Here is a 13,907-nt window from a genome sequence, read left to right on the forward strand (position 1 = left end):
AAGTCCGCTATGTAGATGCCCATGTCCCCAAGAGTCGGGCTAATGAAGAGCACCGAAACAACGAGCAGGTAGATCAGGCTGCAAGGATAGAGGTGTCAAAGACAGACTTAGATTGACAACACAAGGGAGAGCTGTTTCTAGCTCAATGGGCCCATGGTGCCTCAGGTCACCAGGGCAGAGATGCCACTTATAAGTCGGCTTGAGACCGAGGGCTGGATGTAACCATGGACAGTATTTCTCAAGTTATCCATGACTGTGAGACGTGTGCTGCAACCAAGCAGGCCAAGTGGGTGAAGCCCTTATGGTATGGTGAGCGGTGGTCTAAATATAAGTATGGGGAGGCCTGGCAGATTGATTACATCACACTGCCCCAGACACACCAAAGCAATCACTACGTGCTCACAATGGTAGAAGCCATCACTGGATGGTTGGAAACCTACCCTGTGCCTCACACTACTGCTCAGAACACCATTCTAGGCCTTGAAAAGCAAGTCCTTTGGAGGCATGGTATCCCTGAGAGGATTGAGTCTGACAATGGGACTCATTTCAAGAATAGCCTTCTAAACACCTGGGCTAGAGAACATGGCATTGAGTGGGTGTACCATATTCCCTACCATGCACCAGCAGCTGGGAAAGTTGAATGGTTGTTGGGGGTTAGGTTTGTTCCTTTTTTACTCTAAAAAATTTTTTTCCCCATAAGTTACTAAGGAGACTAAGTATTGGGTGCTTAAGGGTACTTGTTCAAAACAAAGAGGTGGCCAAAAGCTCGAAAGCTCAGAGGGGGAGATAATGCGAGTTTAGGGGCAGGTAAAGGACAGAGCTGGAGGCAGCTTGGCCCCTGGCTCTCGCATTGAATCAGAGAGGACACAGCCAGGCCTGCTGCTTACTGCAGGAGCAGTTCACTGTCACCAGAAAGTCAGACCCTGGGAAATCTACCATCAACTGCTGTGTGCCCTGGAATTCTGAGCTCCTCCACCTGCCCTGCTGGAGCTGGGCCAGCCCTGCCCCACCCTCACAGCTTCTTCTGCACTGCTGTTTTTGCTATGGCGTGACCCTGCACCCCCCTGCCGGGCCATGACACCCTCCCCCTGCCTACCAGGGACACCTGTTCCAGTTACCAGCCCCAGACTCTCCACTGTTCCAGTGTGGTGCCCTGAGGGGCACCAAGACCAAACTGCCCTGGGTTTTGTGAAGCAAAGCCCTCAAGGTTCTTGGTACTGTTTTGTTATTATTGCTGTAGTTGATGTTTTTTGTTTGTTCTGTTATACGTACTAGGAAAGAACTGCTTTTTCCATCCCAAAATCTTTGCCTGAAAACCTCTAACTACAAATTTATAATTGGAAAAGGGGGGGATGCTCTTCCATTCCAAGGGAAACTCTAGCTTTCCCTGGCAGATACCTGTCTTCCCAAATCAAGACAATGGTGCAATGGCTTGCTTAAAATCACCTTGAAGGCACCGTGTGAGGAGACTTTCAAGAACTGGGAGATTAATTTAGCAAAGGCCGCATGGTTAGTGAACACCAGAGTTCCACCAACTGAGCAAGCCCTGCCCAATCTGAGCCCTTGTGAACAACAAACAGAGATAAGGTTCCAGTGGTACATATGAGAGGAATGCTGGGAAAAACTCTTTTGGTTAATTCTGCCTCCAGCAAAGACAGTCCCATTCATGGGGTTGTCTTTGCTCAGGGACCAGGCTACACCTGGTGGGTGATGCAAAAGGATGGAGAGACCCAATGCATACCTGTCCTGGTTTAGGGCAAATTTTGTGAGGAAACCTCCAAATGGGGTCCCTCTAAAAAGCAAATTCAAGTAGCCCTTCCCCCAACTGGTCTGGGAAAAAAAAAAATTCCTTAGAGAAGAGTGGAAAAAACCTGTTTATTCAACAAGCAAGGTGTTCACAAGCACAAAGAAATATGAATAATATTAATATTAAACAATAAAACCTCTTGCCATTCTGAAGAGCAATGGCAAAATTGAGAAAGTCCTTGCCATGGGTTTTAGCTCAGTTCACCCAGTCTCTAATCAGTTCCTCCAGCACTGGAAATGCTGTCCTGAGCCCCAGTGGGCCGCAGGCATGAGCTCCTGGTGTTTTTCTGGGTTTTCAGTCCAAAACAGGTTTAAACAGTTCCAAGAAAAACAAAAAAGAAAAAACAGTCCAGGGAACTTCTCAGCCTCAGCTAGCTAAAAACTAACTAAAAAGCAAAGGAGAGCTCTCTCTCGCTGTCCGTCTGTAGACAACACAGTCCAGGAACAGAATGTGGCACAGTGAGTGCAGTTTCTGAAAACAAACTGCACACTTCTTTTTCCCCCCTTTGCTCTCGGAACCAGTCTTAAAGGTGTAGAACTCAACATCCAGCATAAGCAGATTGGGGACACAAGCATCACAGTCACTCCAGGACAAAACCTCAACGGGACCTCATTTTAGGGAGAACTACCCATGACACTGTGCTTGTATCTGTATGTATATATGTATATAATTAAGGTAGTGCATATATAGTAGGTAGTGTATATAATTTAAATTATATAAATTTGATGTAACATGTTGGAATGGGAAAAATTTTTGGGTGGTTGGGTTTCTTTCCTTTTTACCTGTAGAATTTTTTCTCATTGAGTTGCTGAGACGCACTGATGGCTGAGTGTTTGCGGGGGGAGGGGACAGGTGGCCAGGCCTCAGGGAAGGAGGGTGTCTAGCGGCACTCCTCTGGTTTTTGAGAGTTTCTATCAGAGGGACAGAGATACCACAAGAAGAGAGGCAGGTAAAGGACAGGGCCTGGGGCAGTTGGGGTTTCTCACTCACTCTTGGCTTTCTGAAGGAGACAGTCAAGCTGCTGCTTGGGGAAAAGGAATTTCGCTACCACTGCTATAACCCAGCCGAGAGCTGCCTTTCTTCTGCTGCTGGGCCCCACACCCTCTGCCCTTCCAAGATGTCCCACAGTTCCAGCTATCACTGTGGAGTTTCTGATACATCTCATCCACCACCCTGGGATTTCTGCTCATCCCTGCCGTTCCAGCCTGCTGCTCCTGAGAGTCCTGCTACGGGCATTGGGATAGACAGCCCCAGGGATTTGTGGAGCCTGGCCTCTCTTCCATCCCTCCCCAAAGCCGCCATTGCCAGGTGCTTCTGGAGCCCGCGCAGGCACGCCCCCTGCAGCCACGTGGGGATCATCGCACCTGCCCCGCCCACCGGGAGCCACCAGCGCTCCCTGCCGGCTGTGCCTGGAACTACACCAAAGGGGAAACTGCCTGCAGCCAAGAAAGCTGTCACTAAGTTCCTGGTTCTGTTCATTGTTAATGCTGTAGTTGTTTTGTTTGCCTTGTTATATATACTAGTAAAGAACTGTTATTCCTATTCTCATTTCTTTTTGCCTGAGAGCTCCTTAATTTCAAAATTACACTAACTTGGAGGGAGGGGGTTTACATTCTCCATTCCGAGGGAATCTCCTGCCTTCCCTAGCAAACATCTGTCTTTCAAACCTAGACACTCACACAGACCAACAAGTCCAATTTCTGGCCCTGCACAGATACCCCAACAACCCCACCCTGTGCCCAAGAGCATTGACCAAAGGCTCTGGCAGCCTTTCAGCTCTGACCATTCCCTGGGGAGCCCTTCCAGTGTCCAACCACCCTCTGGGTGAAACAGAACCCAAATCAGGGTCCAAATATTTATCTTCTTTCTAAAGGTTTTCCTCTAGTATGAGCAGAGCATGATCCCAGCAGCACACACCTAATGGAAGTTTCCTGAATATAAGCCCTTATGGGAAAAATATTAAAAATAAACTTATGAACTACTGGAAAATATGTAGGAAATGAAGCATATCTGTGCTGCACCTCAGACCATAGCATAGGGACACTGGTTTGAAATCAATTTGAAAATAATTTTGTTCATAAATGTAATCTCTGTTTGCATCAATGTATTGTCTCATCATGATTAAGGTCTCAGCCCAGATGAAGATGTGTCCATCTTTTCAGAGCTTTCTCTTTTTAGAAAAGAAGATGATAAATTCGCTTTTTACTTGAGTTTTTATTTTTGCATTTCTATCAAATGCAGCAGCAGAACTTTACAAACAATGAATTAAAATAGGTTTTTTCCTCTGAACAAGAATTCTGGCACATAGGTAAGAGCAGAACTGAAATTTTTGGGCAAGCTCAAGTTTGTATCAGGGAAAACACAGGGGAAAAAAACCCTTTTTTTTTCTTCATTGGCTGACTTGGGAACTGGCAAAATCAGACTCTTCTATGAATACTTAATCCTGACTATTCAATAGCTTCTTTCTCACTTCACTTTATAAAAGGGCAACCAGCTCATCAAGGAATAGAGTGTCACATTTCCCAGCACAATTTGACACAACCTTAAGGCATTAATAAAACCAGAAAAAGATAGATTAGCATGGGTTTCCTGTGAGCACTGCTCTGCACTCACTATGGATGAATATGTTGTAGCTGGAATTTGTTTTTCAACATCTAGGCTTTATTCCTGAGTCTGCCATAAAATTTGTGCATGGACAGGAACAAAAGAATTCAAGTTGTCTATACCTCAATTATTCCATGCATGAAATAGCCTTAAACCTTCATTAGCGCTCAACATTCACTGAGATCTGACACACTTTTGCTTGAAGAAAAATTACAGAACAGCAATTCTCTAATTGTAGAAAAAGTTAAAACACTGAGATTTGATTTTATGCCCTAGCAGTTTTAATTTGTACCTAAGGAAAGGAAATTTCTCTCCCACACAACTCTCCCTTCCCCATGGATCTCCATTCCATGCTCCTTTCCCATTACAGAGCTTCCAAGACTGTGTTCCACATCAAACCCATGTGTCATTTCAGCTACTCACCCCATCTCCAGATGCAAGGCAGGAACCACTTGTACTCCAGCTCAGGACTGTGATTTTGGCACTGTGATTTGGAGGTACAGCGTGCTGCTCCTTGTCTTGTTTGTTCAGTATCAGAACTTCTCCTGTCTCCCATCCTGATGCCAGAATGGGTCTGGAAGGGTGCCAGGCAAGTAACGTGACCTGAAAGCTTCTCTCGACATGGGAATCAGGCACATGTTCTCCCTGCAAACAGAAATCAGTGTGAGTTCAGTCCAATGGAAACTCAGCAGTTAAACCTTCAGTTTCACAGCCCAGTCAATATCAAGCTTCCTTTCCCATACAAAGGATATAAGAAGGCTTTGAGCACATTTCAAGGTAAAAAGAAATTCCAGCTATTGAAAAAGAATAAAGCATACTACCAAGGACATAGAATAACCTAACGCTTCAATAGCCCTTGAAGGCAGATCCTCCTTTGGGCATGGTTCACAAGAATATTTCATGCAAATCATTTAACCTCTCTAAGTATTTATTTTTCCATTTGTTAAACTTGGATGACAATTTTTCAGAATACATTTTGAAAAGTACACATTTTTAGGCTATCGTATTAACAGACTTACATGGTTCAGTAAGTCTGCTGCTAGATACATTTAGTACTACTTCCCTAAAACTTACGCAAACCAAAGTCTTACACCAAGCCTTTATGTAAAAGTTAGAGTATGCAAAAGAAATATCTGTCTACAGGCAGAAAATCAGTTCGGTCTTGAGGTGGCAGAACGATTTGTTCAGTTTCCATTTCTTAATATGTTCTATTCACTTAAGAGTTAAAAAGCAGCAGCAGCATGTGCTCATTTACTTATAAGCCTGAAATTCTCAACTATGAGAAGCAAAAAGCAAATCAGTAACCATCACAAAAAAGACTTACAGGCTGTAAACATCAAATTTCAAAGGAAAGATCAATTAATTTATAAAGGTCTTTTAAAAAAACATATAATGAGTGGCTGATGAATCTATTGTGTTCTAGATAGCACAGGACATAGACAGTAATTAAAACCCAGAGAGATTTCAGGAGGATAAGTAAGCCTGCAAAAACAGAGAATAAAAATGTGACGTTTTAAATTAGGACAATGATAAAGGTTGCTGAGAGAAGCTATGACTTCTCACACATCTCCCACTTCTTTGGAAGTGTTTAAGGCCAGGTTGGATGGGGCTTGGAGGAGCCTAGTCCATGGAAGGTGTCCCTGCTCATGGAAGGTGGCTGGGACAAGATGATCTTAAGGGTCCCTTCCAATCCACACCATCCTGCGATTCTGTGACTCTGTATCGAGACCAAAAGCAAAGTTGTTGATTTTTCACCTGTTCCAGGTAGATATCTACACAGCCCCCAGCTGCTGTGCTGATGGAAGCAACTGCCAGGAGTGGATGGAGTGGGTGCCAGGCTATATGGGAAGGGGAGGCAACAGAATCAGGAACGTCTGTTCGATGATCCACGTACACAGCCATAACAACAGGAGCTGTCACAGACTGCAGACCTGTACGAGGAAAACAAATATCTCTATCAGGTATGCTTATGTAGATAATACGTATACACTACATATATGCTATATTAATTTATGTACCATACATAATGACATGTAGGGGTAAGACATAGGGGGAAAACAAAACTACAGCCTCATCTTGTTGCACGTACTACACAGATATGAGAGAAGTCAGACAGGCATTTAAAAAAAATAGTGGAACACTGAGCCTCATACTCTAGATTCACAGCGTGCATAGGCCGGTACCAGTCTCTCACCAGTGGCTTGTGCTAGCCTACTTTAAAGGACTGTGAAATAACTCAGAATTAATCAGAAAATTACTTCCAGTACTTCATATCCAAAGATCTTAATTAATGTACACACTGAACTCTTTTATGCTGTAAAGTCTTATGTCTGGACTTCCAAAGTAAGTTTCAACAGCTGTCGCCACTTTGGAGCTTGTACTGTTGAAATCGCTCTATCTGCCATTTACATTGAAACTGTTACCAACATTTGAATGAAAAAAGTAAGTGCTGAGGTTGTACAGAAAAGAACATGAGAACAAAACCCTTTTCAGTATTCTGGGACAGAAATGGAGGGCATCCCTAATAATCTGTAGTAATTTATACACAGAAATGGTCTTTGGGATTTGTCATGGGATCCAGTTGTCTCAGTTTCAAAAGACAAACAGCTGAAGCAAAATACCCCAAACTACTAGCAAATAATCACAGAGCCATTGAGTTCAGTGGGGTCCACTGGTCCAACCTCCCTGCTCAAGCAGGGTCTTCCCAGAGCACATGGCACAGGATTGTGTCCAGACAATTCTGGCTATCTCCAATGAAGGAGACTTCACATCCTCTCTGGATGAAACTTCCTGAGTTTTAGATGAAACTTCCTGTGTTCCATTTTCTGCCCATTTGCCTCTTATGCCATTGCTGAGCCCCATGGAGCACAGACTGGTGCACTCTCCTGAGTTTTTCCTGCAGACACTGACAGACAGGGATGAGGTCCTCTCTCAGCCGTCTCTTCTCATGGCTCAGCAGGCTCAGCTCTCAGAACTGGACACAGTGCTCCAGATGTGCCTCACCAGGGCTGAAGAGAGGGGCAGGATCCCCTCCCTGACCCACTGATGATGCCTTTCCTCACACAGCCCAGGATCCATCATCTTGGCCCCAGGGCACACAGCTGGTCAAGGACAGCTGGTGACCCCCAGGTCCTTCTCCACAAGGCTGCTGTCTAGCAGGGCAGCTCCTAACCTCCACTGGGGCATGGGGTTATTCTGCCCCAGATACAGAACCCTGCCAAGACCTGATGAAAAACAAAACAAAACTCCCCCCCAAAAAAAAACATACACACAAAAAAAGTCCCCAAGCATGAAACGTTTAAAAACTCCTATGACATTTAAGGGGAAGTGATGTTTTCTTCTGCACAGCTAAACCATGAGTTCAGAACCTGCAGGCATACACATGCACAGCAGTGAGACATGCCTAAGCCACCAGCATGTAAAATGGGCATGAACAGACTCTTAAAGTCTCTTTTCTTTAAATCTCCTGTCAGCACCTAAAATGACTAATTTGCTGGGCACTTAATTTAGAAAGGTGGGCAACCCTGTTCAGTAAATTGGGTGTTCTGTATCTTGCCTCTGACACATACAAGGAACAACATCAACTACTGGATACGAGAGCAGACAAGAGCAGTCAGACTAAGGACAAACCATTTCATCTTTCAACAAGATCCGCTTGCCTTTATCTGCACAATCCTTCAAAATCCTCAGCATTCCTGAAGTGGCATTGAGTGGGTCTAGTTTTATTGCCACTCAAAACAACCCCCAACAAACCATTCAAATAAAATCTGGAGTATTTTTCATCTTGATTTCATGTCTTTTAAAAGTTTTCTTACATCCCCAGTACTTTGCAGAGCTCTGTGCCCATACTACTACTTTACTCCTTATTGCATATCTTTCATTTTCCTCTAAGAGAGGAAGGATTTAGTCCATATTTCACTATAAGCTTTACATGGGCTCAAAATTTGAAATAATAAAGAATTTCACTTCAGATTAAAATGAAAATATAAGATGCCTAAATAAAAACAAAACTACATTTCATATAAGTTTTATCATACAAGCCATACAGCTGTAATGTCTTCTCTATAGCCACCATTTTCTACTTTCAAGTGTCCCTTCCATCTGTAGTCATAAATATTACTTTTTATTTTTCGGATATTTCAGTCCCCTTCAATAACAGAAATAAGTTTATCAAGCTTCCAAATTACATTTCTTGTTCAGCTCACTAATTTAACTTTTGGAATTAACAGACAGCAAGAAATTTTTTTTCAACCAATACTATATTGTATATTTAAAATGGCAGACTGGCACTTACTAAAACAAGATTCAGTGATACTGTCGCATAAATTATGGACAACCCCAAATATAAAATACTCTTTACCATCATAGTAACCACACTGAATTGTGCAGCAGACTGCTACACACAAACAAATAAATGGCTTGTGCACATGGATTACTCAGTGGTGTAAAAATAATTAAACCAACATCGTTTTCTTGGTGTGATCTTGAGAATTCATTAGTCACTTGTTTACTGTTACCTCATGTATTTACACTGTAGCTTCAAAGAAAGAAAAAGAAAACCAAGTAAAACTGTCTCTACAAACTATTCTGGCACTGCATGTTCTATTTTCCCAAGGTTTAAAAAAATAAAATTTCTGAAAAAGTTAACCATTTTGTGCTTTGGAATAGAACAAGACCAAGCCCCCATACCTGATCTCAATAATCAAATTAGATACATCTGACAGACACTTTTGAAACAGCCCACAGGCAATTCTTAAAAATGGTTAGACCTCATGGAATCACAGCATGGTTTGGGTTGGAAAGGACCTTAAGCCCATCCCGCTCCACCTCTGCCATGGGCAGGGACTCCTCTATCCCGGGTTACTCCAAATCCTCACGGACCTGGGACTTAGACACTTCCAGAGACAGAGCAGCCACAGCTTCTCTGGGCAACTTGTGCCAGGGTCTCAGCACCCTCACAATAAAACTTTTCTTCATTATGCCTAAACTAAACCTAACATGTGCCAGTTTAAACCATTAGCCCTTCATCCTGCCAGTACACGCCCTGGTAAGAAGTCTCTCTCCATCTTTCTCATAAGCCCCCATTAAGTTCTTTTTAAGACAACTTCCCTGTCCAACCATCCAGGAGCCACCCTGGCAAGTCACTCTCACACCACCTGAGCTGGGACAGAGGCTCTGAGCAGCTACACCTCCACACCCACACAGTCAGACCAGATTTCCTTACCAGCTCAACCATATGTTTCCCATAGCAGTCTCCGACATCTGGATCATTAAAATAATTTAATTTTGGTGCAATAACAAAATTACAGCTCGACCTGGTATCTCCAAGGAGGAACATCAAAGGAACCCCCGGGCTTTTACACCCTTTCAGTCTAAGGGCAGGGAAGTCTGGGGGCTGTCAGCTGCTGCTGAGTGTCTCTGAGTGTCCCTCACCTGACTCGGCCACAGGTCCCCGTGCCCTGTGCTATGCAGAGTCGGCAGTTCACAGCTTCTTGCTCTGGCCACCCAAAGCTCAGCCTCCAACTCGCACTGCAACTGCACCCTGAGTTACCGGCACTGAATGGATTCCTAAAATACTTGAAGGCCTCAATAAGGTGTTCACAAAGCCTTCTCCAGACTAAATACCCACAGCTCTCCAGCCTATCTCCAGAGCAGAGGGGCTGCAGACTTTGGAGCATCTCCGTGGCCTCCCCTGGACTCTCTCATCCAGCTCCACGTCTCTCCTATGCTGGAGCCCCAGAGCTGGAGGTACACCTGAAGGTCTCACCTGAGCGGGGCAGAGGGACAGAATTCCCCCTTTCTCTGCTGCCCAAGGTGTGGGGATGAGCCCGGGACAAGGGGATATCTGGGCTGCCAGTGTGCGGTGCCAGGTCATTTCCAGTCTTTTATCCACCAGTACCCCAAGTCTTCTCAGGGCTGCTCTCAATACGTTAATCCTTCAGACCATACTGGTAATAAAGATTGGCCCAACCTGGTGCAGAACTTTGCACAAGGCCTTGTTGAACTTCATGAGGTTCACAGAGACGAACACTACAGATATTCGTGACTGCAAATGACAGAATGAGCCATAACACGCGTACATATTTCACAAAACAATCAACGTTCAGAGAAAAAAAAACGCTCTTCTGACTTCGGGGACAATACTTAAAAAACTGTTTTTATGTTCTGCCACAGCGTTATTAGCACATTTAAGCAAGGTTGATAGCAACCTGGTTTGCTGTACCTGTGGAGCTGTGGACTCACCAGCCTCCCCGTCACCACACGCATTGAGAAAGCGGTCTCTGTCCGAATGGCCTGAACAAGACTCTGACAAGACTCAACAGTTACCAAAGCAAAAGCAGAGGTTTTTCCTTTAATCCCTACCTATAAGAAATGGTGGGTTTAAAACTTGTAATTGTTTAAAATAGCCAGCCCCAGGAAAAAAAAAATAGTAATACAAAACTGCTGTATGCTACAAAAAGATGGTTAATGACTACGTACAATCTTCTCTAACTAGTAAAACAGCTGCAAGTAAAAACCCGGTTGAATCCTGCACCCGCACAGCGGGAGAAGGGGTGGGGAGGCTGTGCCAGGCAGAGCCCAGGCTGCTGCTGCCCTGGGCAGCCCCTGGAGTGAACCGAACCTCGCGCGGGTCCCTCGTCCGGGCCGTGACCGCCAATCGCCGGCACAGAAGGGGCTCCACGAACTCCCCGGCTCCGAGAGGGCAAACGCGCGGGCCACGCCGCCACGTCCTCACCTGCGGGCGAATTCGGCCGCCCCCGCCAGCAGCTCCCACCGCCCGCGGGCAGCAACTCAAGCGCTCCTCACCTCCAGCTGACCGCGACAGACCTCGCTGCCACGGACCGGGCCCAGATACAACCACTGAGAGTCGGCCGACACGCCGCGGGCTGCTGCGGGCAGAGCCCGCCACCCGCTCGCCCCCGCCGCCCGCTCTCCCGCCCCCGCGCTCACCGCCCGCAGCGCAGGCCGCACTCGCTCCGTGATGCTTTGCGTTACCCCGACAACGAGGCGAGCCCGAGCGGAAACTGCCGAGCGGAGCCGAGGAGCGGCGGGAACGGCCGAAGGCGCCCGGCGGTACACGGAGAGGGGCGGAAAGTGCCGAGCGCGGCGGGCCCGGCGAGTGGCGGCCGCTGCGCTGTGCCGGCTGCGCGCCGTCCCAGAGCCGTCTTCAGGGTTCGGTGGCTTGGCCTGTGAGGGACTTTTTCTATCGAGGTGATGGACTGTGCCGCCGCCCCGAGAATCGACATCCTTCCCGAAACCCTCCCTGCCCCCAACGCGTTTTTAACTTAATGACCAAGCTTTTCTAGTAACATCTCCATGAAGACAGCCCGTAAAGCCCTCCTACCACCATCCTGCACCTCCTCAGCACGCCACCTACTGTGGCATCCCTGCAGCCCCTCAACATCCGGCCTTGGCAGGACAGACCATAGTTACCTGCCCAGCCTGAGAGATGGGACCTCCCAATGGTGCTCTGGTTCCTCCCCTCTCTAATGACCCTGGCCCTCGGTTTCTCCTCTCCTCGGTGTGTCTCCATTGGTTGTGGGGCCCGGTGACAGGCCCTGTCTCCCCTATGGAATACCGACCTTACCTGCCCTTTGCTCTGCCCCCATACCTCAAGGTCGTTGGCTGCTGAACTCCATGCCTAGGAGGGGACAAGCAGATGGCTCGGGCTCTTGACTCTGGGTCTCCCTTCAGCTCCTGGAAATAAACCTGCTGGAATTGATCTGGTGTCACGGCCTTTTGCCTCTCCTGGCTGAGCCAGCCACGTGGTGTGTGTGGATGTCTGAGCTTGACTGCTTCGCCCGAGTTTCTCCAAGCGGCCTTTCCAGTGGAAAGGCTTATTGGGATCTAGGCTCCAGCTGAACTCCTAAATTCCACAACATCACAACCTACAACCCATATCTGGTACAGCCCAACTCCATTCCCTGCTCTTTTCCCCGTTGGGCCTGCAGCCAGCCCTAACACCTTCAAAAGGGTTGAAAAAATTCAAGACAAAATCATCACAGCACTGTCCTATCCACAGTCATTTGTAATTCCTCTGAAGTCACAACACTTCTATGCAAGCCAATGAAAAGCAGCCGCACCTGGCACAGCTATGACAAGCAGCTCCTGCATATTTGGAGGTTGACTGGACACGTGTAAGGTGTAATTTATGTGGTGTTCATCAGTTTCCTTTCCCAAATACATAGGGACTCTTCTGGGAAAAAACAAACAAACAAACACAACAGCAAAACAAAACTCTGTTTTGGTAGCAAGTAGGAAAAACTACCCATTGAGAGGCACACTGCATTGAAACACACTGTATATCTTCTAGAATTATGGGCAGGCTTTAGGTAGAGATGCAAAACACTGGCTTTAGACCTTCTTGTTACAAGTCAGCAACCCCCACAGACCAGAGCAGCAGAACTGACAAAGTCCTGTCTCCCAGAGCTTTTTATCTTCTCCCTTACAAGGCATCAGCTCTAACAGTCATTTATGGCATCTCTTCACAGTGGATCCTTGGTGTCACTCCCAAAGCAGAGTCAGCAATTAATCTCTTGCCTCTGCCCAGCCAATTGTTCTTACTGTAGCCTTGAGCTCACCAGACTACAAGTTAAGGATTTGAGCAGACCATATGCAGATGCCTTGTTTTCTCAGACAACCAGGCCGTCGTGGAAACTACTGCAACTACATGATAACAATCAAGGCAGAAACACACAGCCAGCTGGAGTCTCAAAAAATCATCTAGTCTATCATCCCTTTCTGGGCTGGAATAAAAGTAGTCTGAACAACCCACTGACTATTTCTGCTCAAATGATCACTTGACAGCTCTCAGAATTGGCTGGTTCAATGTTACACAATTTTTTTCTCGATAACTAAACTACATATCCATACTTGTGCAGGCTTAGCTGGAAATGAAGTTTTCCTGCCCTTCAATATTCAAGACGCCCTGCTTCTATGATAAATAGATAAGTGAATGTGGAATCCTAGGATTCTAACATCTTCCCTTCTACTCATAAAACCACATAACCACAGAATGGTTTGGGTTGAAAGGGGCCTTAAAAATCATCTAGTTCCAAGTCCCTGGTATCATAAAAGATGCCCAACAGCTCCAAGTTCCTGAAGTCCCAGGACTGGCTGCAGTAGTGCAGTTACTCACAGCCCATTTCCCCCGTCCCCTTAAGGGCTTGACCTCACATACCAAGAGAAAAACAAAGCTGCATGACTCGGTGCTTCCTATTCTGTGAGCACTAAGGGATTAACAATAGTGGTCCATCCTTCCATATAAATCCTCTTACCTGCACAGGAAAGAACCACATGGGCAACACAGAGATCATCCATTATTGTTTGCCAGAATAAACAACTTCAGAGCCATTTAAGAAGAAATAAATTATGAATGAAATGTGCTAGCTTCTAAATAATCTAAAAGAAAAATACAGAACATTCACTATATTGGTGGCTTTTGCATCTAGAATCTTTGGGAAAGTATGGCCATGTTATAATTTGCGTTGATCAT

At 45.9% G+C, this 13,907-nt stretch overlaps 1 protein-coding gene across 2 annotated transcripts in view; it reads right to left on the bottom strand.

Annotated features, from left to right (window-relative positions):
* The window catches only part of IFT140 (intraflagellar transport 140), a 95,091-nt gene extending 83,673 nt beyond the window's left edge, over nucleotides 1-11,418 (bottom strand). The window contains exons 1-3 of one of the 2 annotated variants that reach the window (XM_066198054.1): nucleotides 11,363-11,411; nucleotides 6,167-6,342; nucleotides 4,835-5,056 (exon numbers count right to left, since the gene is read on the bottom strand). In XM_066198054.1, the coding sequence (XP_066054151.1) occupies nucleotides 4,835-5,056; nucleotides 6,167-6,313 (369 nt within the window). In that variant the 5' untranslated portion in view covers nucleotides 6,314-6,342; nucleotides 11,363-11,411. Of the gene's footprint in view, nucleotides 1-4,834; nucleotides 5,057-6,166; nucleotides 6,343-11,362 lie in introns of both variants that reach the window. The other variant, XM_066198055.1, reaches the window with a different exon arrangement.
* Nucleotides 11,419-13,907: the final 2,489 nt, after the last annotated feature.

This window comes from Chamaea fasciata, unplaced genomic scaffold (assembly GCF_029207755.1).
Source record: "Chamaea fasciata isolate MVZ Bird 193981 ecotype frontalis unplaced genomic scaffold, bChaFas1.0.hap1 SCAF_16, whole genome shotgun sequence".
Taxonomy (NCBI): domain Eukaryota; kingdom Metazoa; phylum Chordata; class Aves; order Passeriformes; family Sylviidae; genus Chamaea; species Chamaea fasciata.